Source organism: Bison bison, unplaced genomic scaffold (genome assembly GCF_000754665.1).
Source record: "Bison bison bison isolate TAMUID 2011002044 unplaced genomic scaffold, Bison_UMD1.0 scf7180017864356, whole genome shotgun sequence".
In the NCBI taxonomy this organism is placed as follows: Eukaryota; Metazoa; Chordata; class Mammalia; order Artiodactyla; family Bovidae; genus Bison; species Bison bison.
In genome coordinates, this window is record NW_011494928.1 from 2,916,000 (window position 1) to 2,943,279 (window position 27,280).

The following is a 27,280-nucleotide window of genomic DNA, read 5'->3' on the forward strand; positions in this document are numbered from 1 at the left end:
GACCTGCCGGACTGCTCTCTCAAGCATCACCAACCCGAGTGCTCTCCCAGAGAGGTGGATTCCGTGCTGGCTCAGCCTCTTAACCCCCTGATGAAAGCTGGCAATTACAGGAGCCAGTCGCTTTGCAGAATCCCAAGGGCCCAGAAGGCCAGCTGCAGGGGCCTTCAAGGTGCTGTCTGGTGTCCTCTCCCCACCCTCTCCACACCTTCCCAGGTCTCAGCCGCCCAGAGGAACAGGATGCCCTTTGAAGTATCTGCCCGCTTTGGACCACTTGCATGTAACTGCAGAAAGACTGGTAACAATCTGAGTTGTAATGACCACGCACTACCCTTTCACAGGCAGACATGGGAGTTTACTAGAAGCTAATGAGCACCTGAGGGTGAATACGCCACCCTAGAAACAGAAGTGTAGAGGAGATGTTTTGGAGGAAGCTTTTAAAATGTGTGTATTACAAATAAGCCTAGTGCAACTCCAAAAGAACAAGGAGAAGGCAATTTACATGAACCATCAAGACAGTCGATGAGAGCAATGATGCTTTACCCCAGTACAATTTTCCCCAGAGATCATGAAGAGGACAGAATGGAGTAGGCAAAAAAAGAGGGGGAGAGGCAGGGATGGTGTGGATTTATAGAGGGTTTCTGTTGTATGAGGGGAAAGCTAAGACTCTTTCAGTCAAGGAGTCTGAAGATGGAAGAATCCCTAACTTTACTCAGATGCAGGATCTGAGTTAACATAAACTAGGTCAGGCTCTCCTGGCTGAAGGCTTTGCCATCTGATTCCACTTGAGGCCCTCTGTGGAATCTCTCAGTGGGAGTGTGATTAGCAAATTTAAACCTTCCTCACAAATCACATAGAGATTTCGCTGTGTACATTACCATCTACTGTTGGTGAAGCCCAACTCCAAATTTAGACTCCATTTTATTATTAGAATGTTGCGAACTGCCCATGAAATGATGCGCTACTGAAACATGGACACCGAAGTTATTTAGGCTTGCATATGTTACTGCCGCAACGAGGGCCACACTTGCCCTGGGGGGAGATTTCTGCTGTCTCGATTTAAGAAATCTATTTGCTTTTTTTACTGTCTCAGCAGTATATGTAAATAAAGGGTTGTTATGGTGCCATAATTCTCGAATGATGGGCAGTAACTATACTTCAGTGGTTCTATAAAGCAGCCTATTATGACAAGTCATGGCCAGTTTTTCACCAGCCAAAACAATTCTGCTAGTGTGAGCTATCCACGATATATAAAGGGAGCATATAATTAAATTGGGTTGAAATAGAACACCACTCCATGTCAAATACTGGGTCCACAGCCACAAATTGTAACATACTTTTAACAGTGGCAGGATGTTGTTTTGCTGGCAAAGCTATGGGTTTCCACAATGGGTTAGCATGAAAATAATAATAATCACTGTGTTAAGGAAAAAGACTAAGGGAGCTTGTTTTTTCTTCAGTGTATATTTTAATTTTGTTGTTGTTCAGTTGCTAAGTCATGTCTGACTCTTTGCCAGTCCATGGACTGCAGCATACCAGGCTTCCCTGTCCTTCACTATCTCCCAGAGTTTGCTCAAACTCACGTCCATTGAGTTGGTGATGCCATCCAACCATCTCATCCTCTGTCACCCCCTTGTCCTCCCACCTTCAATCTTTCCCAGCATCAGGGTCTTTTCAAATGAGTCAGTTTTTCACATCAGGTGCCCAAAGTATTGGAGCTTCAGCTTCAGCATCAGTCCTTCCAATGAATATTCAGGACTGATTTCCTTTAGAATTGACTGCTTGGATCTCCTTGCAGTCCAAGGGACTTTCAAGACTCCTCCAGCACCACAATTCAAAAGCATCAATTCTTCAGGGCTCATCCTTCTCTAATTACCATAAAAATCCCTGAACTAAGTCTTCAGTGCAGGTATGTTCATTAAATATCTATGACCCCCATCAGAAACAGCAGTTGTCCTTTGTTTTTTAAAGCTCATTTGGCTTAACCAAAGTTTAGGACTGAGGACCCACCTGCCATATATTGATACTTTTTCACATGGTCTAAAGAACGTGCCATGCTTTCCCTTCCCCAGAGACCCAGCTTTGCCCATAGGTTGCATCTGCTGTCAAACACCTCATTGTCCCTTGCTCCCCAGCTTCCCCCTATACTTGGACTTGGGATTGGGATTCTGTGGCAGGTATTCTTTCTTCCAAGGGAATAAAGTCTTTCTTTTATCAGCTCAAATCTTTGCTTTCTCCTGGGAGCTCATGTTTTCCTAAAACAAAGTATCTTTCCTCATCTCCATCTCCCTTCTCCCAAACCTACGACCTCTTATGAGAGAGTTAGTTGAGAGAACCCCCTGGTCCTTATCTCAGGACCCGCCCCACCGGGCATGGCCCAGAAAGGGCAGTAGTGTGCACAGCAGTGCTGAGCCCAGGCCAGCAGACTCCTGGCAACTCACCAAGAAATCCAAGAGGACTTGCTTCCATGGGGACTGCAGAGCCCTCTTCTGAGGAGGTACCTATTTGCTGCCTAGCTATCAGGATTGGGGTCTTAGCTTCTAGAAAAGAGGAGAGAGAATCCATTTTCTTGCCCCACTTTCTGTTCACATGAGAGGGCTTTTTGCTGGGTCCCCATATCCTATCTGCAAATTCCCTTAATGAGGGGCACCCAACCTCCAAGATCTAATGCCTGATGATCTGAGCTGGAGCTGATGTAATAGTAATAGAAATAAAGGGCACAATTAATGTAATGTGCCTGAATCATCTACAAACCACCCCTGGTCCATGTAAAACTTGTCTTCCACCAAACCTGTCCCTGAGTACCAAAAAGGTTTGAGGACTGCTGCCCTAAATTGAGGAGAAGTAGATGGCAACCCACTCCAGTATTCTTGCCTAGAGAATCCCGTGGATAGAGGAGCCTGGTGGGTTGCTGTCCAGAGGGTTGCACAGAGTCGGACATGACTGAAGCAACTTAGCATGCATGCATGCCCTCAGTTCAGTTCAGTTCAGTGGCTCAGTCATGTCCGACTCTTTGCGACCCCATGAATCACAGCACACCAGGCCTCCCTGTCCATCACCAACTCCCGGAGTTCACTCAGACTCACTTCCATCGAGTCAGTGATGCCATCATGCCATCATGGATGATCCAGCCATCTCATCCTCTGTCGTCCCCTTCTCCTCCTGCCCCCAATCCCTCCTAAATTGGTGCTAAATAGTAGGGAGGTGTAGGGGGAGCAAGAAAAGGCAGAAGCAACAGTTTGGCCTTTAACTCATATCTGTGAACTGTTTAGCTAATTATAAGGTTATTTAAAGTAAGGGAGAAATCATCTCAGTTGTGAGTGATGATTTAAAAAGAACAAGAAAGAAAAAGAGAAAAAATAAAAAGAACAAAGAGACTGTCATTAATGAAAGAATATTCATGCCTGGAAGAATTCCCTCTGGCTACCAGGGTATCTAATCACAGGGAAAGAGTCTTACTTCCCCAGATCAAAGGCTAGAATGCAAGGAGCAGTCAAAGAGGAAATTTGAGCTGGAGAAAGTAGAGCAAGGTGCTTAAATGACTCCTTGCACATGAGAATGTTGATAACACAGCTATCTGAGCATCTTGCTGTTGTTGCAGCCCTGAGTTATGTGTCACTCTAAACTTCCATGACACATATGTTTCTACAGTCATTCTCTTGGGCCTTAGAGGATGCTGGAGGATATTGGTCATTGGCTGTCCTGATAAACCTCTGCTCTCAAATCATGACAATCTTAGCACCAGACTCTCGTTCAGATCATTCAGAGTTTTAAAAGTGGGCAACCCAGAGCATGAAGCATATTTCTTTCAGAGAAGCAGGATTCTGCTCGAACCACTTCCAAGCCCACTCAAACCCTTGACAAGGCTGCCGAGTCTGCTAGCTCGGAACAGCGTGGTCAGCAGATTTGACCAGTGTTATACCTCTGTCTGTCCCACGAGCCGGCCACAAGAACCCAGGGGAGTCAGGGCCCAGAACACTGACTTGTAATAAGAGGGTAATTATGACTCTGAAAATCAACCACAGAGGGAAGGCTCTCTCTTGGCAAAGCCTTAAAATTATATGTATTTCATAAACATGAGCTGGAAATAGCAACCACCGTGGAAAAGAACTAGCCTAGTCCCACTGTGACCCCTGTGCTTCCAGACCCAGTGGGTCGGCAGCAGCCCAGGGAGCACCCATGGTCTGAATATGCGGGTCTCAGTCCTCAGAGTCTCGTCCTGCTCAGCTGAAGCCCGTGACCAGAAAACACAGTGCAGATAAACTATAATTTGGCAAAGCAGTGTGGCAACTGAGACTGCCAGGCAGAAACACTCATTGAGGCTGCTTTCACAAGACTGAAAACTTAACTCTTTTTTTTTTTAATATTTATCTTTTTAATTGATTGATGATTGCTTTACAATATTGGTTTGATTTCTGTCATACATCAACATGAATTAACCATAGGTGTACATATGTCCCCTCATTCTTGAATCTCTCTCCCAGCTTCCACCTTTTCCCACCCCTCTAGGTTATTACAGCTCAATCTTAAAATGAGAAGTTTATAACTTTCAGTGATAGAGTCCTATTTGTTAACATGTCTGTTTGTTACTATGTCCTTGACACTGTGGTAAGCACTTGTAAGTGCTTCTGCACTGAGATACAGTTCTCACCCAAATACCCTTGTTGTTGTTCAGTCGCTAAGTGTGTCTGACTCTTTGCGACGCCATAGACTGCAGCACGCCAGGCTTCCCTGTCCTTCACTGTCTCCCAGAGTTTGCTCAAACTCATGCCCATTAAGTAGGTGATGCCATCCAACCATCTCATCCTCTGTTGTCCCCTTCTCCTCCCGCCTTCAATCTTTCCCAGCATCAGGGTCTTTCCCAATGAGTCAGCTCTTTGCATCAGGTGGCCAAAGTATTGGAGCTTCAGCTTCAACATCAGTCCTTCCAATGAATATCCAGGGTTGATTTCCTTTAGGATGGGCTTATTTGATCTCCTTGCTGTCCAGGGGACACTCAAAAGTCTTCTCCAGCACCACAGCTTGAAAGCATCAATTCTTCTGTGCTCAGTCTTCTTTATGGTCCAGCTCTCACACCTGTACCTGGATCAGTGGTATTCTTTGCTCCCCTCAACTCCCATTTTTCTGATGAAAAAGTAACCAGCCCACTGGCACACCGCTAGTAAGGTCGGGAAGCCAGGACTTGATGCCTGTTTGTGGAACTCCTGCCCCCTGCCCCCAGCCTACACTCTTAACCTTTGTTACTCAAAATGTGTTCCAAGCAACAGTAGCAGCAGCATCACTGGAAATGTTAAAAATGCAGCATCTGAGAATAAATCAGAATCTGTGTTTTTAACAAGATCCCTCAGTGACATGCTGCTTTATCTCTCTGTCTCCGAACTGCCCTGAACCGCCCCTCCAAAAAAGAAACAAGTTCTATTCTGCTTTTGCGTGTTGAATATAGTATTTCTCAAACTCCACAGTGCCTCTGCACCACCTGAGAACCTGATTAAAATGAGATCTTGTTCTAGAAGACTCTCTTGCTTGTTAAGGAGAAAGGAAAATCTGTTGACTTGCCCCGGTCATTCTTTTTCCACGTCAGAGGAACTTTCTGCTAGGTCACTGAGTTGTATTTTGCAAATTCCTGAACTTACCACCAAAAAAAAAAAAAAAAATTATCAGTGAAAAGTTTGGAGAAAAAAAAAGATCCAAACCTACAAATCAGAAGCTCAGAATCTGCAAGAGTAGAATTCAGGCATCTCTGTTTATAACAAGCCTCCAAAGTCTATGCAGTTCTGAACTTGAGAACCACTGACATTTGAGAATCCCAATAAATTCCTTATTTGCCAGAATGTGAATCAGTGAATTCCAGGAGACATAGGACATTCAGAAATTGAATGTCAGGTGCATAGCCTGCATTTTGTAATAACTGCTTTAATGTAAAGATTGAACTTTGTTCCTCAGAAGTTTGGGGTCACCCTGAGCTCCCTTTCAAAGGTAAAAGTAATAGTGTGTACCTTCCCCCTCTAAGCAACGTGCACAAGGCAGCAAGTTCCCAGATGTTGTAAATAGCTGGGCACAGAAGCATCTTCAGTTACAGGGTGACCTGTGCTACTTTGTGTGATGTTTTGAGCCCCTAACTTGTAAATGTCTAGATTAATTCAGTCTATCAAACTCTAATCAATTGCCTGACTTGTGCAAAGCCCTGTGTTAAGTTTTAGGATCCTGTTGATGTCTCTGTGACCAACGGATCCACTTATGCGGCCTCCCTCCCTTCATGGCGGGCTTAAAAGAATTGGACAGGTTTCCTGGGTGTGCTCCGTCCACTGGCCCACTTAGCACTGGGGGACAAAAAAGCCAGGCTCCAAGATAATATACTGTGGACAAATTTGACTAAGATTTGAAGCTTATGAGGGGGAAAAGTTTTTTTTTTTTTTTCCCCTGGGTGTCTTTCTTCTAAATACTGAATTAACTTTCTGGGGATTACTTTAGAAAAACCTCATAGTAATAGCATTAATAATATTTTATTGATCCTAATAGAAAAACTCAAAACCCTAAAGCACTCAAATTTTGTGCAGACACAAAAGAACATGCTAGAAAGTGAAATGTTACAGTGTGCTTAATGTTGTTAACACAGTAAGTGTTTCTGGATCCTCAAGGAAAGTATTAGAGGCTTAGCCCAATGTATAGTGTGGGAATTGTGACCCAGCTTTCCTTGGGAAAGTTAGAGAGCTCCCTTTCAAAAGTTTTCATCTCATGAGGTCTGAAGGTATTGCATGGGCCCTGCTTGGGGAAAGAGGAAAGTCTGAGTGACTTCAGGTTGAGGGGGTGAAGTAGTGACAGAGGCTATAAGCCACAGCTAAGCTCACTCCACTTTTGGGTGGCACCCCACATAATAATTTGGTCAGCAGTTTTCTCAAGCTCACTGAGACTCACATGGACATAAGTTTCAATATTTCCCCATAAATAGCCCACATGCATGTTAAGTCACTTCAGTCATTTCTGACTCTTTGTAACCCCATGGACTGTAGCCCGCCAGGCTCCTGTGTCCACGGGATTCTCCAGGCAAGAATACTGGAGTGGGTAGCCATTCCCTTCTCTAGATACTGCCTACAAGTCAGAGTTAAAAAAAAAAAACTCATGGCTTTCCATTGTTTGATTATGAGCAAGAGAAACGAAGCTGATTTCTGAATCCATTCTAATTACAGTAATTACAACAATAAAGCACCTAATGTTTGTGGGCTTCATTGTGGTTGATGAATCCAGAAACCTCATTATCCTCTGAGTGGGTATGAGTGATGCTTAATTATCAGATAAAAACGGAGGTTCCTAGAGGTCAGGCAGCTCAGCTGATGGGAAACAGCCAGAACTTAGATGTGTACCCACCACATCACCGCCCTCTCCCCAAATCATAAAGTTCCTGGAGTGTCTAAATGCAGTCCATAACTGAGCAAGCATAGTGGTTGATGCTGACTTCAGATCCCAAGTGCTAGTTGCACATTTGCCATTATTTCCCTCTTTGTGCAAAAGGCAGATGTTTCCTTATCAAGGAGCCAAAATCGAATCAGGATAATGTTCACCTCCACCAAGCGAGTGGGGCAGAAGGTGGAAGTCATCACTTGGATGAATCAGATCAGAAAACAACTACTAAGTCAAAGGAGTAAGATAGAAATGATCTTGATAATTTGCCTACATGGTCCAAATTCACCCTATAATTGCTGAAACCATTTCCATTTATTGCATGTAATAGGTTTTGCCATGTTCTTCTTTGAGCAAGGAAAGGAGAGGGCATTTTAAGTTCTTCTGGGTGCAGATTTCAAAATCATCTGCATCAGCTGTAACTAGTATCGCAAGCAAGAGCATAGCTTTGAGGCAAGGCTTTAAAATACACTTCTCGTTTCATAAGGATTTGCAAGGTGAAAATTGTGTGTGTGTGTGTGTTTTCACATGTGTATCTCAGTGCTAACAGAACAATTATCTTATTTTTTTTAACTTTTTATTTTGTACTCAGGTGTAGCCAATTAACAAACAATGCGATAGCTTCAGGTGAACAGCAGAGGGACTCAGCCATACATATACATGTATCCATTCTCCCCCAGCCTCCCCTACCATTCAGGCTGCCACATAACATTGAGCAGAGTTCCATGTGCTATACAGTAGTAGGTCTTTGTTGGTTCTTGTTATTTAGTTGCTCAGTCGTGTTCAACTCTTTGCAACCCCATGGACCATCACCTGCGAGGCTCCTCTGTCCGTGGGATTTCCCAGGCAAGAATACTGGAGTGGGTTGCTGTTTCCTTCTCCAGGGGATCCTCCTGACCCAGGGATCGGACCCACATTTCTTAAGTCTCCTGCATTGGGAGGTGGGTTCTGTTACCACTAGCACCACCTGGGAAGCCCCTTGTTGTTTATCTATTTTAAATACAGCAGAGTACATGCCCCTCCTAAACTCCCTACCCATCCCTTCCTCCCATCCCTCCCCCTTACAACCAGAAGCTCATTCTTTTATATGTGGAATCTAAAAAAGAAATGATACAATGAGTTTACTTACAAAACAGCAACAGACTCAATTATCTTTTTTAAATCTGGAAAGTGGTATAAAGTGGCATCTCCCACTTGTTGACTATGTAACTTTGGGCAAATAATCCTATGTAAGATTCAGTTCCCATTTTTTAAAATAATGGTACTTTTAGCATAGGGTTCTTATCAATTATTAAGTGAGATAATGCATGGAAAGCTCCTAGCATTTTTCCTAGCATGTAAGAAGCTGATGTTCTTGCTAATAGTTTCCCTATTTGATATTTTCGAACCCAAGAAAAAAGAATCCACTCTTTTGAATAAAACTTTGAGATTATCCTCTGAATTTTTTCTTTCATGTACACAAAAGTGTTAAAATATTATTTGTGATCAAATAATGCCTGGCCATCTTTTGAATTCTTTCCCTCTATTTGTATTTTATATATGGTAATGCTTTGGAAAAGCAGAAGCTTTAATATGTTGTTATCTTTATTATGATTATTTGGCTCCCTGAAGGGTGCCTGATGCTGTCCATCTCCCTGCATCTCGTTGGCTCCCTGGGGAGTTGTGGGGAGCCTAGTAAGTGGCAAGTTCTAGCTTAGTGACAAGTTCCAATGCCAATACAGTCTTTCAGAAATATTTGAGAATCTGAAAGTCTGGATTCAAGTTCAAATTCATCACTTACTAGCTGTACATACTTGAACGAGCCACTCATCTCTCCAACACTCCCAGGGAGTTAGGGTGTTAATGGAGCCTCTTATTTTCTTTCATGGAATTATTGTGAACCTTCATAGAATGACAAAGTGATTTTAAGCCACTAAAACATTACATCACTTAATATCATTATGGCAAACTTGCTGATATTATAAAAAGTATTATTAATAATAATAGGGCTCAGGCCATGATAATGAGATCATAAATAATACTTTGTTAGAATGAGTTAATTTTATTAACAAGCCACTTTTGCAAAGGCTTAATAGCAAATATAACTTTTCTTTCATAAAAAAAAAAAAAAAAAACCTGACTACTTTTTAAAATCCAATTGCTTTTCCTTTTCGGCATGTTAATGTAAAAATCTCTCTAAATTTAAAGTTCTGAAATCTTCCCTGGTGGCTCAGATGGTAAAGAATCTGCCTGCAAGGCAGGAGACCCAGGTTCCATCCCTGGGTCAATCAGATCCCCTGGAGAAGGGACTGACTACCCACTCCAGTATTCTTGCTGGAGCCTGGTGGGCTACAGTCCACAGGGTCGCAAAGAGTCTGGCATGACTGAGTGACAAACACTCACAAAAGCAAGATGTCTTGCAAAGGGCTCTGCTTCTCTTGTCCCATGGATTTGAGATCAAGAGAGCAGATCCTGGAGAGTTTGCTTCTGTCTTTAATAAACAGAGAAATTCAGATAGAGAGTGCAATGAAGTGTGACTGTTAAACATGCAATTCAGGAGAAAACTGAACAACTCAGGACTGTGGAGCCAGACTGCTGGGGTTCAAGTCCACTCTAGTTTCATGACTACATAATCTATTTCTCTGTATCCCATCTATAAAATTGGAATAATAATAATAGTCCCTTTATTGTAGGCTTGTTTTGAGACCTAAATGAGTTAATGCAAGTAAAGTGCTTAGAACTGTCCTTTGTTGCTGTTCAGTCGCTCAGTCATGTCTGACTTTGCAACCTCATGGACTGCAGCACGCCAGGCTTCCCTGTCCTTCACTGTCTCCCAGGGTTTGCTTAAACTCATGTCCATTGAGCTTCTGATGCCATCCAGCCATCTCATCCTCTGCCCCCCTCTTCTCCTCCTGCCTTCAATCTTTCCCAGCATCAGGATCTTTCCCAGTGAGTTGGCTCTTCACATCAGGTGGCCAAAGTATCGGAGCTTCAACTTCAGCACCAGTCCTTCCAGTGGACATTCAGGCTTGATTTCCTTTAGGATTAACTGGTTTGATCTCCTTACTGTCCAAGGAGTCTCAAGAGTCTTCTCCAGCACCACAGTTCGAAAGCAACTGTCCTTGGTCCATAATAAATGTCACTGTTAGCTACCATCATTGTCATCACCTTCAAAATAGACATCTAATTTTCTCAGGTGCAGAACAGGGCTTCTCCTTGTGCAGGATTTGTAGTGATCTCTTGAACATCACCTCTTCATAGGTGGTGTTTTTCTGTCCTTGTATCCCTATCCCCAGTTGTGCTGGTAAACCAGTTCTCTAAAAATAAAACTCGTGATCTGAGTGTTTGCTGATTTCTGTGGTGTAACTCTTCCCAGCCTGGCTGGCATCAGGCTACCAGTGATTTAATAGCTGTCTGCCAACTTCCTGAACACTTAAAGTCAGTACCCCCAACCTTAGATGAGCCAGCTCCAGCGCGCCACTGCTGATGGCTTAGACACACGGTGGCAGTGAGGAGGTTAAACAGTCAGGCTGGCAGCCGCATCGAGTAGTGAGTAGCGCTAAGTGACGAAAAGCAGGAGGAAATGTGTGGGAGTACAACGGTACCCTGGAGGACGGGCCTCGCTTTAAATTCTGATTTCCCAAGGTCAGAGACGCCAAATCAAAGAAATCAAACCCGTGAGCCTCCATAGCAGCCAGTTTCCATGATAGTCAAATGCCCCTTATTTTCAGACAGTCCTTCCTTGCCCCTCCCTGGCCCCCGCTTCTGCTGTAGTTTGAGAAACAGCCAGAAGCTTGTCAAATAGGAGCTGGAGAGGAGGAATCCTACCTGGGCTGACCACCCTCCCCATCCTCACCATCGCTGTGCTTTGCAGATTCCTGGTTCTCCCGCAGCTCCCTTTAGTCTAAAAAAGAACTGAGTTCCTTCTCACAAGTCACTCTGTCTCTAAATGGCATGCCACCCTCACCAAAGACTAGCCAGGTGACATAAAGAAGCATTTTTTCCCAGTTACAACTGCTTTCAGCAATCCCCACTTTCCTTTAGGTGAACGGTTTCCCAAACTGGAGAAAAAATTGCCCCAAGTCAGCAGCATAATTTGAAGCAAGCATCCTGCCCACAGACTTCAGGCCGGCTGTCTCTGGACACAGCTTGCATCAACAGTGATCTTTCTTTATAAATTAATTCTCTGATGTTTCACTGGTGTTGCATTCAAGAGTCCTGTGTCTCTCTCTGAGCTTCAATCTCTGGTTCTCTGTGATTCTTAGTGTCAGGGAGGCTGGGGCTACACAGATTCCTTCTTCTGTGAATGTGAAGATGTCCTTCTTGCCTCTTCCACTTGCCTCCTGAAGATGTCTTTCTCCAAATCTATGAGCACCCACATACAGTCATGATGTCCTCCTGTACGTGAGAGTTCTCTGGAGTGTGGAGTCATTACGGAGAGCATACACTATTTCAATCTACAGGTTATTAATACCTTACACCTGCAGAGATCAATCTACAATATTCCAATATCAATCACTGACCACTGGGGGAAGCAGAGATTAACCCAAGAGCGCTTCTAATAACAGTAAAGATGGTTATTTGTGGACTACAGTAAATATGACGTGCTCATTGCATGCTGAGACCCACACACTTCTTCTACTACTGCCCAATCCCCCATGTGTTAGAAACCAGGTATTCACCCTCCCTCTGAACAGGGCATAAGGGTCATTACTGTGGAAATTGACCCACCCAAGGATACTGACACCGTATCATAGTTGACAAGCCCCACTGATGTTCTCAGAGCTTCCTATCAGATTTCTACTTTTATTCCACCCCATTCTTCAGTATGAACTGATAAGCCAGGATTATCAGACAAGGAATGAAATCCTCTCATTTGGAAGATAGGGACTGTCTTAAGGTTCCCCAGAGAAACAGAAACTATAGGATAGATGAATGGATAGATAGATGACTGATGGATAGATATATAGATTATAGATAGGTATGGAGGGAGAGAAACAAACAGAGAAAGAGAGAGACTGATTGATTTTTAAGAAATTTGCTCATAGGATTGTGGGACTGGCAAGTCTGAAATTTATAGGGCAGGACAGCAGGCTAGAAATTCATGAAGAGTTCATTTTCCAGTCTTTGATTTGAAATCCTCAGAACTGGAAATTCAGCCAGATTTCTGTGCTGCAGTCTTGAGGTAGAATTCCTTCTTCTTAAGGCTTTCTTTTGAATAGGTAAGATCCACCCACATTATTTTTCCAATAGTCACGTATGGATGTGAAAGTTGGACTATAAACAAAGCTGAGCACTGAAGAATTGATGCTTTTGAACTGTGGTGTTGGAGAAGACTCTTGAGAGTCCCTTGGACTGCAAGGAGATCCAACCAGTCCATCCTAAAGGAGATCAGTCCTGAATATTCATTGGAAAGACTGATGTTAAAGCTGAAACTCCAGTACTTTGGCCACCTGATGTGAAGAGCTGACTCATTTGAAAAGACCCTGATGCTGGGAAAGATTGATGGCGGGAGAAGCAGACAACACAGGATGAGATGGCTGGATGGCATCACTGACTCAATGGATATGAGTTTGAGTAAACTCTGGGAATTGGTGATGGACAGGGAGGCCTGGTGTGCTGCAGTCCATGGGGTCACAAAGAGTCATGACTGAGCACCTGAATGGAACTGAACTGAAGCCACATTATGTAAGATAATCTGCTTTGTGCATGCATGCTAAGTTGCTTTGGTCATGTCTGACTCTGCGACCCTATAGACTGCAGCCCGCCAGGCTCCTCTGTCCATGGGATTGTCCAGGCAAGAATACTGGAGTGGGCTGCTATGCCCTCCTCCAGGGGATCTTCCCAACCCAGGGACTGAACCCACATCTCATTATGTTTCCTGCATTGGCAGGTGGTTCTTTACCACTAGTGCCATGTGGGAAGCCCAATCTGTTCTACTTAAAGCCAACTCATTGTAAATATTAATCACATCCACAGATACCTTCAAAGCAACATCTAGACTAGTGTTTGACCAGTAACTGGGCACTAGAGCTTAGTCAACTGGACATAGGAAGTCTGCCTTCACAGAGACCAAACCTCAGAAACAGATAAAAGCGACTTGGAAGATACTATACAGGGAGAGAGCTTCATTAGCATATTATTAATATCTTTAGAGAAATAAGAGAAGATAGTATAACCTCAAAACAGGAGCCGGATGTTATGTGTTTTAAGAAAATAAAAGCTCAGTGAACAAAGTAAGAGCCTTTGGAAAAACTCAGCATATATGAAAATGTCAATAAAAGTTTCAAAAGATGATAAACTCAGAAAGTAAGACAAAACCCCACATAGGTGTAATTTAAGAGAGAAAAATAAAATTAAAGAAAATCCAAAAGATCTGACATCCAAACCATAAAACTTCCATAAAGATAGAACAGAGAAAATAAAGGAAAGGAAATCATCAATGAAATAAAGAAAATTTCCCAAAGTTCTTACGATTTACAGCTGGTGAGAGATCCCACTGAGTACCCAGGACTGGTTGAAGTAAACCCACATGAAAGTGTACATCATTGTGAAAGCTCAGAAAACTGGGAGCAAGAGAAGGCCTTCCAAACTGTTAAGAGAGGAAAAGAAACCAGGTCACACAAAGGAACCAAAATGACTTTGGATTTCTCAAAAGTAACACAGAAGGAATTGCTTAGAATTCCATACCTAACTTAATTATCAAAAAAAAAAAAAAAAAAGTGTAATGATGGAGTAAAAATACGTTCAGCTGCATGAGGTCTCACTTGACCTCATGCACACCCTTCTCAGGAAGCTGCTGTGGAAGAGATGTAATGCCATGAGCACAGTACCTAGATAAAGTCCTACGTAGAGACATCCTGTCTTTACAGTAGCAGTGTGGTGGGGAAAGCATCTTCCTTCACATCCTGATCTCTGTTCTTGGGATCTGTTCCCTGGGTGTCTTTTCACCCTTCTTACTATCATTCATGTATGTGGTTAATTAGATGAATTTTTGTGGACTAGCACGAGCTACAAACCATTACATGGCATTTTTGTGGCAAGATGTGTTCCAAGTTCAAAATAACCAATTTGCTAATCATCTTTGGAATTTGGACCCTCTTCAGAGGAATTAGGAGGCCACATTACTGAAGAGTCTGTGCACGCTGAGCATCAGCAGAAGCATCTGTGGCTCACGAGCTCCTCTGTTTCTCCAGGTTATCAGTGTACTTGTCTCTCCCAATTCACCGGAAGAAACTGTGAATCTGAGATCACAGCCTGCTTCCCAAACCCCTGCCGGAATGGAGGCTCCTGCGACCCCATAGGAAACACTTTCATCTGCAGTTGCAAAGCTGGGCTCACTGGAGTCACGTAAGTGCGACTGTGCAGTTAGTCTTTTTCTACACTGCCTCTTCTTGGTAAGAAAACAAAATTAACTGGGGCAAAATATCTACTACTGATAGGATGGGCAAATGGTTAATGCCTGTACATGAAGAGTGCTTACCAATGACTAGAATGTTATCAGGGATTATCTCTGAGGAGTGGGATTATGGGTAAATTACATTTTTACTTTATTCTTCTCTATATTTTCAAAAAGTTATATAAGTACTATGTGTTATATAATCTGGAAAAAATTCTTTTAAAGAAAGTCATCTATGACCTAATGTTTCCAGGATAATTCTAAGATAGATATGCTATGCATTTCCCCAGAACTCATCAACTGGACTCTACTGCCTAGGGTTTTATGATCATCCTGAGAAACTAAAGACTTACCTTTACTTTGAAAATCTTTTATTCCCCCAAGAATGAGGGAAATTAAAGTGTTAGCCAAATGGAAAGGGAATGTTTTCAGTTCTGAGTAAAACACCATTTTAACCATCCTTGATGGTTTTAGAAATATATATATATATATATAAAATCTCAAGCAAAGTGATATTCTAATTACAGATCAGTCTTATGTATTCATTAAAGCAAATCTCCTGAGGACTTTACCAGGAAATACTTAGCTGACTTTGAATCGTTGGATGTAATTTAAAGTAATAAAGCTGCATTTATTTTTAACTACTCCATGATTCTGACTAATTTCCAGCTGACCTGGCCTCAATCTGTTCACATTAGGGACATTTGACTACATTTTAAAAGGTGGATTACCAAAGATATACGTGATCGGACCTTTTAAAATGAACATGTCGGAACAACTGCAGAAGTAGAGGACAAGGAAGAGGAAAGACTATATTCTTAAATAACGTTAAACTCAGAGGAAGACTTACATGTTTGCCTATTTTAACTATACTCAAAACAAGTCATGGATTGCTTTAAAGAGAATAAAGTTGATTTATTTTTCATTAGAATGCTTTAATCATTTTCCCCCTGGTAATCTGAGTTAGCATTAGCCTTTAACAGAAACACAGGGATTTCCCTGGTAGTCCAGTGACTGAGAGACCACGCTCCCCAATAGGGGCCCAAGGTTCCATCTCTGGTGAGTTAACTAGATCCCACATTAAATAAATAAAAATAAAATTTAAAAACCTAAGCATAGAATCTGGAAGATAAACATTGCTAGTATCCCTCCACCCAGCGCCTACATATGCCCCATTACTCTAGCTTCCCAAAGAGACCAAAAATTACTGTGTTCATTAGAGGGAAATGTCAGAATCAAAAACTTTCTCCTCCTGGGAAACTCTGTATGGGGTGTCTAGGTTCACAGCTCTTTATCTGCAATTCTACAATCCCCAAAGCTCTAAGAAGTAAAAAGATTGAGAATATAATCGTGGCAAACATTTGCTGGCAAAACCAAGCAAACCATTCCGAGGCTATTCTAGTCTTTATTTCCCTCATTTAGTGTGACTATCCATATGCTTCACTGTAGAAACACTGGTATATTTGGTGATAGGTCCTATGCCAGTTTGTGGGATGGGGTGGGTATTTTACATAATATGAAAGACACGTAGTGTATGTCATTTCTAAAATTGCAAAATTTTGCATTCTGAGATCCATCTGGCCCTGAGCATTTGAAGACCAGTATGTCTTCAACAGCATTTCTGGTTTCTTTTTCCATGCCGTCTCTTCTCTCCCAGGACAGCCCTTTCCTCCCCACCCGGCCGGGCAGGTTCAGAGTACGGGAGAGATGGCATTGGCTGGTTGGTAGGAAGCCCTTCACGTGATGAGGATGTCCTAGGGCTCACGCATCTCCCGTGTACCCTGCATCACGTCATTTCTGTGTTGCTTCAGGGGCCCCTACAGGGGCTTTTTACTGTTCTGAAAGATGTCCGTGTAAGAGCAGACGCACGCCAGCCCTGCTGTTTAAGAGGGGGCTTTTGTGTTCTGTTGCAAAGGTGTGAGGAGGACGTCAACGAGTGCGAGCGGGAGGAGTGTGAGAACGGCGGCGCCTGCGTCAATGTGTTCGGCTCCTTCGTGTGCAACTGCACGCCGGGCTACGTGGGCCAGTACTGCGGGCTGCGGCCGGTGGTGGTGCCCAACATCCAGGCCGGGCACGCCTACGTGGGCAGGGAGGAGCTGATCGGCATCGCCGCAGTGCTCCTGGTCATCGTTGCCCTCATCATCCTCTTCGTCGTCTTCCGCAAGAAGGTCTTCCGCAAGAGCTACTCCCGCAACAACATCACGCTGGTGCAGGACCCCGCCACGGCTGCCCTGCTTCGCAAGAGCAACGGCGTGCCCTTCCGGAGCCTGCGCGCCGGGGACGGCCGCCACGCGTACCAGGAGGCCGGGCCCCCGCAGGTGCCCGTGCGCCCCATGGCTTACACCCCGTGCTTCCAGGGCGACTCCAGGAGCAACCTGGACAAGATCGGAGATGGGCTGGGCGGCGAGCCCCAGGAGATGACCACCTTCCACCCCGAGTCCCCGCGCATCCTGACTGCTCGGCGGGGCGTGGTGGTGTGCAGCGTGGCCCCCAACCTGCCCGCCGTGTCCCCCTGCCGCTCCGACTGCGACTCCATCCGCAAGAACGGCTGGGATGCGGGCACTGAGAGTGAGTCCGCAGGAGGAATTCGGCAGCATTGCTTCCACCAGTGTTTAGTGGAACTTTGGGAAGGGAGAGCGACCCCAGAGGCACAGAGCTCTCCTTAGGACAGGCCCTGACACTGAAGGTTCACACCAGCTCTGAAATATTGCTCTGGTTCCTATCCCCATTTACAGATGGGGAAAATGAAGCTTAGAGAACATACATAAGGTGCCCACCATCACGGAGTTCATAAGAGGCTGTTGGTATTCCAACCCAGGGCTGCCAGCCTCTAAAACCCATGCTCTTCTCATAACAACATACTCTTGGCAGTAAACCAAGCAGGGTAGCCACATGTGCAATATACAGGAAGTGTGCTCTGGAAGGTCAGGGGGAGTATTTCCAGTCTTAGGGAGAAGACTTGAGAGGAGCAGAGGGACACTGGAGCTGGACCATGGTGGATTAAAATTCTAGTAAAAGAAAAGTGTCCCACATAGAAGCACCCACAAATTCAGAAGAAGAGCAGGTCCTTCTGTTTGGCTGGAACACAGGGTCCAGGAGACAAGCAGGAAATGTGGTCCAGGCCAGATGCTAGTGTTTCCCTCTCCTATTGGCCTCCTGGAGCAGAATTGTAGGCAAAAGGAAGACCCACAAGTGCAAAGGCCCTGGGGTGGGAAAGACTTTAGTTTATTGAAGAACATAAACAAGGTCAATGTAGTTGGAGCTTGGTGAGCAACACTAATGCAGAATTCTAAGCAGGAAAGTAGCGCAATATAATTTCCATTTTTAAACGATGGTTCAGACCAATCTGTGGAAAAGAGACTAAGCAGAAAGTAAGTGAGAACGAAGCAGTTAGTTGGCCTCTGCGAACATCTAGGCGAGAGGTGGTGATTGTTTTCCCCGCTCTAGTATCAGCCAGGCAAGCTCTGTTGTATCCTATGACTTTTCCTCAGGCCTAGTGGCTTTATATTCAAGCAGCAATAACACCCTGGGTGGCTGGAGTTTCCAAAGGCTGGGGATACAGTACTCTGATATATGTTGGAGCAGAAGCGGGGGTAGGCTGGTTTTAAATGAAGGTAGAAAGCACCTGTAGTCAAGGAGATAAAGGGTTCCTGCATGGAGGAAGGGGGCATGCCTCCTGGTGTCTTTAAGCTTTGGCCACCTCATGCCAAGAGTTGACTCATTGGAAAAGACTCTGATGCTGGGAAGGATTGGGGGCAGGAGGAGAAGGGGATGACAGAGGATGAGATGCTTGGGTGGCATCACCAACTCGATGGACATAAGTTTGAGTAAGCTCCAGGAGTCGGTGATGGACAAAAAAGCCTGGCGTGCTGCCGTCCATGGGATCGCAAAGAGTCAGACACGACTGAGCGACTGAACTCAACTGAAGATTTGAGAGGAAACTGTCTGAGAGGGCCTTCTAGAAACAGGAAGCAGCTCAGTTAGTGCAGGGGACACAGAAGGGGTCTCCTGAGGGGTGTCTGGCTCTGTTGTTTAGGAGGAAGCCAAGGCTAGAAGTTTGGATGCCAACTACACTCAAGATAATTGAATCTCTGAGAGTGTGAGTTCACCAAGGGAGCAGGAGCAAAGAGTATGCTCAATCTGGGCCACTTGCAAATGCCTGAATGTGCTAGGTAGGCAGGGGCTAGGGCCAGGAAGGGAAACACACACCGGCCACAAAGAGACAGCCAGGAAAGCAGAAAGGGCGGCGAGCAGAAGTTAAGGGTATCCATAAGGTCAGCAGGGTTCAGTCCCATTAAACCATCCAGGAGGATACAGTCTTACACAGAAAAAAATAGATGTACTATGCTTACCACCTGGATGTTTCTTAGTGATCTCAAGAATGTTTCAGTGAGTCTTCAAGACAGAGTCCAGTGTGCAAGGGTTAAGGATGAAGAGATTTAATGAGAAAACAGAGGCAGCGAAGCCACCACTGCTGTGTGCTGAATCGTTTCCTTAAATCCCACACTGCCCCACGTGGGTGCCAGCTGGAGGAGGGATGAGTGAAATAACTTGCCTGCGTTTGATTCCTGGGTTGAAAAGACCCTCTAGAGAAGGGATAGGTACCCACTCCAGTATTCTTGGGCTTCCCTGGTGGCTCAGCTGGTAAAGAATCCACCTGCAATGTGGGAGACCTGGGTTCGATTCCTGGGTCAGGAAGATCCCCTGGAAAAGGGAAAGGCTACCCACTGCAGTATTCTGGCCTGGGGAATTCCATGGACTGTATAGTCCATGGGGTCGCAAAGAGTCAGACACAACTGAGCGACTTTCACTTCACTTCATGAGCAGTAACTAGGAAAGGGAGGGATAGGATTCGAACCTGGTGCATCAGGTTCTTTTACCAAGACTACTCCTGGAACTTTTACAGGGAGGAGGAAGAGGCACAGGAGAGGGAGGGTCTGCTGATGATGGCAGAGAACCTCTACACATGCCAATCTAGTGCACCCCCACTGCTGAGTCCACCATTAAGGAGACACACTTATACTTCAAGTAGCTGCCCTTGGAAGAAGGCAATGGCACCCCACTCCAGTACTCTTGCCTGGAGAATCCCATGGATGGAGGAGTCTGGTAGGCTGCAGTCCATGGGGTCGCTAAGAGTTGGACATGACTGAGCAACTTCATTTTATTTTTTATTTTTTTCATTTAACAATATATTTACTCATATGCATGTTGAACGTAACTTACTAGACTGAAAGTTTCCTGATAGTTAGAAATTAATCCATCTTTGTGTTCTTTTATTGTAGCTGATATAGTGATTTGCACATGCAACTTCACTTTAAATGGCAACCCACTCCAGTGTTCTTGCCTGGAGAATCCCAGGGACAGGGGAACTTGGTGGGCTGCCATCTATGGGGCCTCACAGAGTCGGACACGACTGACGCGACTTAGCAGCAGCAGCAGCAGCCGCCCTTGGATTTTACCCATAAATATATTCCCTCTCAAATTATCTGTAGAGTTAGACTTCAGCCTTGCTAAATCCTCTGGTTAATGGAAAGCCTCCTTTTACTTAGCAATGAAAAGTGGGGGCTTAAATAAGTGGAGGAGTGCAGAGAGGAGTCTCTGCCCAGCACTGTGTTCACCAGCGTGGGGCACCTGGCATCTCCTCCCTCCCATCAGCTGTGCTCACGGCTGAGCCCGGTGCCCACTTTGTGCTTTTCCAAGGCACGTCTTGTTTTCTGTGGTGTGGCTGCTGACAGGTGAATTTCTCCCTGGTGTCTCTCTCCACTTAGATCAGCTATTTATCAACTGATTGTTTTGCTGTGGCTCCAGCATCCGGTGGCAGAGGCCACGCTGCAGTGCCCGCGCCCACCACCACCCCGCGTGGAAGAAACGGTGATCCCTCTAGTCATAGAGAAGAACAACCATTCCTGAAGCACGAGGCCCCTCTCTTGGTGCCGTCACACTCTGTAACGATTGGAAGTTTTCCTGCTGATCAGTTCCCTCCCCCTACTTCGGAACGTGACAGCTTTATTTCCAGACTCCACCTCAGGCCAAAACTCAAGCGGCCCCCTAAAGTATTGTTGAGTTTCTATGGAATACATTTCCTCCTTTGTTAAGCAAGGCAGCGCTAGCTGGCCAGACAGTCTCTGGGTGACTAATTCATTTTTCTCTTAACAACTTGGAGATACGGGTTGTTTTCCATTGCTTCCTTAGTCCATCAAATAAGACAGTAGCCCTGTAGTGTGCGTGTGTGGCTGTGTGGGTGTCTGTTGGTGTGTGTGTGTGCAGGCTGTCTTTGTGCGGCAAAGAAAGGGGAAGTGTGTGGCTAACAGCACGTCCACACCCCCGACTGCCCTCCTGCCAGAGTGCCGCGTGCTGCCATTCCCAAAAAGTGGTGTGATGCTGCCCTCTAGAAGGTGACATGGAAAACTTCACTCACTCCCCAGAGATGAAGTTTGGAGACCTGTAATGATATTCTTGCCTATAAAATATTTATACCCCTATTTTAAAAATAATCTCACTTAACCTGGTGTTGACACCACGTCGGTCCATGCAAATGATTTAAATTAACTCTGAAGGGCAAAACCCAGCCCACTCCATCGTCCCTTCACTCCTCACTCAGTCTCTCCCCTTTGAAGACAGAGCAGTGACTTTTGGCTGTCAGCTATTTGGAAGCTCATTTGCCACGGGTTAAGGGTTTCGAATCCATAATGTAAATCTCTTGATTGACAGACCTTTGCCCCCGATGGCACAATCAATTTTCTACTGTGTGGCTAAATTCTTTTCTGTAAGCAGATGAAAGCGCCCCAAGGAGTGAACTCTGGCAAGGGACGGGGCTGGAAAAATGCACAAGGTAACCAGTGTCATTTCTGCTTTCTCTCTGGCTGTCCGCGAAGACAAAGGGGTTGATGACCCAGGAGAAGTGACCTGCTTTGCAGGCAGTAATAAAGGCAGCAACTCGGAAGTTCAGTCCCTGAGTTCCTTCCAGTCGGATTCGGGCGATGACAATGGTAAGAAGTCCCGGGATTTGTTTCCCCTGGAGGATGGTGTTTCCTGTGCTGGCAGCCGCTGGCTGAGGGGAGGGTGATGGGACCTGTTTCGTTTCCTGACCTGATCTTGGACTTCTGCCCATGCTCACAGCTTTTTGGTGAACTTTGGTGTTTTTGGAAAACACCACTGTTGGGTGTTTTCACAGAAAAAGCACAGCTCTCATGGAGCTGCCCCAGCTGTGAGCAGGCGCAGAAGGAGATGAGGCTCCCCCAGACCTCCAGCAATGTGTCCTCTTTGATTTGGGTCATGATGGAACCACCTTCTCCCAAAGAATACTCTCTAGCAAACTGTGATTTATTTCCTTTTTTAACTCGTGATGATGTCTTCACTCTTCACTCTACATCCAACCTCCGCATCATTAGAAATTCGTTCAGAGGCAAGACCTCCTTCCAGTAGAACCTGCTTCCCAGAGAGGCAGTGCCTTCATTCAGCTGAGAACCCCTTATGATCGTGTAGGGGTCGTGAGCTTTTGGAGACTCTAGTAGACATGATACATCCGCTCCTTTGAAACATTAACATGCACCCAAAATGGTGCATCCCGTCCCATGTGGCTCATGAGCCCCACTGACTCCACAGCCACCGCCTCCACTGCCTACGAGCCCCTGCTTACGGAGAGGGTGTTAATTCTGGGCTCGGTCTTCTGACCTGAGGAACCAGGCTTGGAGACTGGGTTGATCCCCCCAGGAAGGGGAGGGGAGCAGAAATGGTCATGAAACAGTGAGAATTTACCACACGGTGATGAACCAAGAATAATTTCCAGTAGTCATCAATAGACAGGCAACCTTATCCTAGTCTATACCTTATGCCGTTTTCCCATTTGTCAACAACTGGTAAAAATGGAATATGTATTAATGTATGGCATCATTCAACCCTAAACCCTTGCAGAGTCTCTCTTGAGCGCTGCCTCCAACACTGGGCATTCTGTACCATGAAGTACAAAATGAAAACAACACAGTCTTTGCTGTCCCCTGACTCCCATCCCACAGGTAAAGATAGAAACAAGGGAGCCCCAAGACTATAACATCAATCACGGAAGTAAAATAGTCTGCTTTCCCCATCACTACCCTCAATCCCTCCCACTTCCCTCCCAAATCCCTGGCCCTCCTGAGAGGTGTAGAAACCATTGGGCAACAAGCCACGCTGACAGCAGACTTCCTCCAGCCTATATCAGAAGGTCAGAGGCAGGTCTCCAGATCTGGTTGCTTTGGTGTTTACCCCCTTCTTCAGCCCTACCAGAAGAAGAGCTGTCTCTTGTTTGTTTCATCTAGAGGCACCCAAGAACATAGTGTTTCCATCTCCGGACAGCAATTCCAGTGACGATGTCCGGTTGACTACTTTCACAGTCTCTGCTCCATGACATACTTGGGCTTTCATGCTTAGCATTCTAGGCTGGTCCATTCCAGCAGGCTTCCTAAAGTGTTAGGAATCTTCTTCCAATTAGTGTTGTTTTTTTCCTCATTCTTGTTTTTTAAATTATGAAAGTATGATAACACATTTATAGGAGACTTAGAAAAGACAGAACAAAATTGCAGATAATTTCACTATATATTACAATTTTTTTAAGTAAATTAAGATTTTTAGTTGGAGTTTCAATATCAAACTCTCAAAAGTTAATAGAATGAATATACTGAAAAGTAGAAGGATACAGTGGACCTTGGTAGCTTGGATGGTAAAGAATCTGCCTGCAGTGAAGGAGACCTGGGGTGGATCCCTGGGTTGGGAAGAACCCCTGGAGTAGGTGATGGCAACCCACTCCAGTATTCTTGCCTGGAGCATTCCATGAACAGAGGAGCCTGGCGGGCTACAGTCCACAGGGTCTCAAAGAGTCAGACACAACTGAGCGACTAACACACACATACAAAGTAGACCTGAAAAGCACATGAACCAATTCAATACAATTAAGATTTATACAATTTTCACACAATTCAGTTCAGTTCAGTCACTCAGTCATGTCCGACTCTTTGCGATCCCATGAATCACAGCACACCAGGCCTCCCTATTCATCACCAACTCCCAGAGTTCATTCAGACTCATGTCCATCGAGTCAGTGATGCCATCCAGCCATCTCATCCTCTGACATCCCCTTCTCCTCCTGCCCCCAATCCCTCCCAACATCAGAGTCTTTTCCAATGAGTCAACTCTTCGCATGAGGTGGCCAAAGTACTGGAGGGTCAGCTTTAGCATCATTCCTTCCAAAGAAATCCCAGGGCTGATCTCCTTCAGAATGGACTGGTTGGATCTCCTTGCAGTCCAAGGGACTCTCAAGAGTCTTCTCCAACACCACAGTTCAAAAGCATCAATTCTTCAGTGCTCAGCTTTCTTCACAGTCCAACTCTCACATCCATACATGACCACTGGAAAAATCATAGCCTTGACTAGACGGACCTTTGTTGGCAAAGTAATGTCTCTGCTTTTCAACATGCTATCTAGGTTGGTCATAATTTTTCTTCCAAGGAGTAAGCGTCTTTTAATTTCATGGCTGCAGTCACATCTGCAATGATTTTGGAGCCCCCAAAAAGATAAAGTCTGACACTGTTTCCACTGTTTCCCCATCTATTTTCCATGAAGTGATGGGACCAGATGCCATGATCTTCGTTTTCTGAATGTTGAGCTTTAAGCCAACTTTTCACTCTCCACTTTCACTTTCATCAAGAGGCTTTTTAGTTCCTCTTCACTTTCTGCCATAAGGGTGGTGTCTTCTGGATATCTGAGGTTATTGATATTTCTCCCGGCAATCTTGATTCCAGCTTGTGCTTCTTCCAGCCCAGCGTTTCTCATGATGTACTCTGCATAGAAGTTAAATAAGCAGGATGACAGTATACAGCCTTGACGTACTCCTTTTCCTATTTGGAACCAGTCTGTTGTTCCATGTCCAGTTCTAACTGTTGCTTCCTGACCTGCATAATAGTAGGATACAAATTCTATTCAAGTTCCCATGGACTATAAACTAGGAGACCCTGGAATATATCCAGGGACATAAAACAAGGTACAAAAATTTGATGGTCTAAAGGTATTGAAATCATACAGAGTCTGTTCTCTTAATCACTGTGGAATTATGTTAGAAATCAATATCAAAAGATATTGATTGAAAACATAAGCCATATGTTTTCAAGAGTAATATGACGTTTACAAAAAGAGATCTTTGACTTAGCCTTCTACCCATTGGTTTAAGCCTGATCACCTCGCCAAAAACTTCTGGTATCAGATGCTAAGGCGACCCAGGTGGGCACAGAAATCTCCTCCTCATTTTCTGACTATTTCAGAGGCCAAGCTCCCATCTACACTTGGCGGGTGGGAGCCGGGCCTCGGGTCGTCCCAGGTTGCCGTTGGTGCCATCTGAGGGTGAAACCATCAGTCCTGCAAAGGTCATCGTCCATGACTGGCATTTGGCTCAGAGCAGCATGGCTGACCAGCAAGTAATTATCCCTGGGAATAGTGCGATCTTCCTCGGAGCCTTTGGGAGTTACTAATGAGAAATTAGCACGAGCTTATGAGCCTCTGCCTTCCTAGATTGATTTCCCTGGGCCACGAGGTGTGAATTTATGGCGTGGCAATTCCTGCCGACCATGCCTTTAGATATGCTGCTGTTTCCCTTCCTCCGAGAACCCCAGGGGATAAGAGTGTCCGCTGTAGTCCAGTCGGTGGACTGTGGGAAGCTCTGGGCATTTGCGGGCAGTTCCTTTGTTGTTGTTGTGCTGTTGTTAAGAGTGTATATTCAGAAGACGTAACTAACCTGAGACTGTCCTTCTCCTCCCTCCTGTCGTCTTTCCTGGCCACAAGCATCCATAGTGACTGTCATTCAGCTTGTCAACAATGTAGTTGACACTATAGAGAATGAAGGTATTTACTGTTTTCTTCCGTAGCATTTCTTTGGGCAACTACCTTTTTAGGAAATACTGCTTCCTTGTTACTTCAAAAAAGGGATGATTTTATTTTATTTTTTTCAAGTATAATTGTACAGTATTATATATGTTTCAGATGTACAACATAGTGATTAATACTTTTTGAAAGTTATACTCCATTTATAGTTATTATAAAATATTGGCTATATTCCCTGGGCTGTGTAATACATCCTTGTAGCTTCTTTATTTTATGAACTAAGGGTGATTTTAATCAGCTGGCAACAGTAAAAAGGTGGTTTCAAATGAGACACTGAATGTCTCTGTCTGAATTAGAGTGAATTTTACAGTTTTGAAAAAAAATCCAGTTCATAATTTTTTCAATATGTGAGATACTCTTTTTACAAAATCTCTTCCCAGAGAAGAATATCCACTTAGTTGAAGTCCAGATTAATACTAAGTTCATTCTTACGTTCAACATGATTGAGCACCTACCATGAGCTAGGGATATTTAAGAAATCATTCAAAGCTACAATATTATGGGGATTGATTTCAATCAAGTAACTTTCATTAGTGATTTAAAACTTCTAGGGCCTGCTATAGATGGGTTTTTTTGTTTGTTTGTTTTGTAAATAACAACAGGGAGGAATAGGAGCATTGTTAAAAGTCATTTAAAATGTCCTGTTGTACCCTCTTCACATGCCTTGGACTGTCAGTTTCACTTCTCCCTTTGTATTTAAACAGTGTCTGTCATGGATCAAGGACAGAACTTCAACCGAGGTGACACTGCCACGCCCCCAGCACCAGATGTTCCTTATGCATTAGAAATTTCTGAGTTTGCTCTTAACCTGTCCGTCTCCCTCCATCGTTTCTGAGTGTCTTTGACCTGATTTTTGCATGTTCCAGGTGTCTCGTGTGCCCTGACTTTTGCATGTTCCAGGTATCTTGTGTGCTCAGCACTAGGGGTGAAAGCCCTGCTCACATCTCCCTCCCCAAGCCTCTCCCTTCCCCAGTCATTCATTCATTTGCACGGGTATCTCCCGCCCTCCTGCTGTCCACAGGAAGGCTGGTGCATCTTGCCTCTTAGAGCATGTTGCCAGCCTGGCTCTGCACTTAGCCTACAGCTAGAAAGAGGGTGTGGAGGGGAGAGCCTTCTAGAACTGTGTTTCCACAGCGTGCCCTTGCTCACCAAGGCTGAGAGGGAGACGCGGCAACAATCAGGTGTCCTCAGAGCTGCCGCTGCCTGTACCCCCAGGGCAAGAGCACGGCTGGGCCTGAGAAGGGCCCTATAAAAAGCATGGGGCTGTGCCTGGCTTCTTAGCTGTCTCCTGGGCATTGAAAGTTGCATGCCAGGTCCCCTGCCCATGGCTTTCTGCGCCCTGTGCCCAGCGCCGCCCTGGAGGAAACTAACTGCCCTGGCTTCCCTCTCACAGCCTACCACTGGGACACGTCCGACTGGATGCCTGGGGCCCGCCTGTCCGACATAGAAGAGGTGCCCACCTATGAGAGCCAGGAGGGCGCGGCGCCACCGGGCAGTGCACGGGGGCTGGAGAGCGACTACTACCTGGGGGGATACGACGTGGACAGCGAGTACCCGCCGCCGCACGACGATGAGACTCAATGGACATGAGTCTGAGTG

At 45.0% G+C, this 27,280-nt stretch overlaps 1 protein-coding gene across 1 annotated transcript in view; it reads left to right on the top strand.

Annotated features, from left to right (window-relative positions):
* Positions 1 to 27,280, top strand: part of FAT3 (FAT atypical cadherin 3) — a 644,263-nt gene that overhangs the window by 613,581 nt on the left and 3,402 nt on the right. Inside the window, exons 22-25 of the mRNA XM_010855186.1 lie at positions 14,571 to 14,724; positions 16,689 to 17,341; positions 21,649 to 21,762; positions 27,075 to 27,231. Coding sequence (XP_010853488.1) covers positions 14,571 to 14,724; positions 16,689 to 17,341; positions 21,649 to 21,762; positions 27,075 to 27,231 — 1,078 coding nt within the window. The remainder of the gene's footprint in view (positions 1 to 14,570; positions 14,725 to 16,688; positions 17,342 to 21,648; positions 21,763 to 27,074; positions 27,232 to 27,280) is intronic.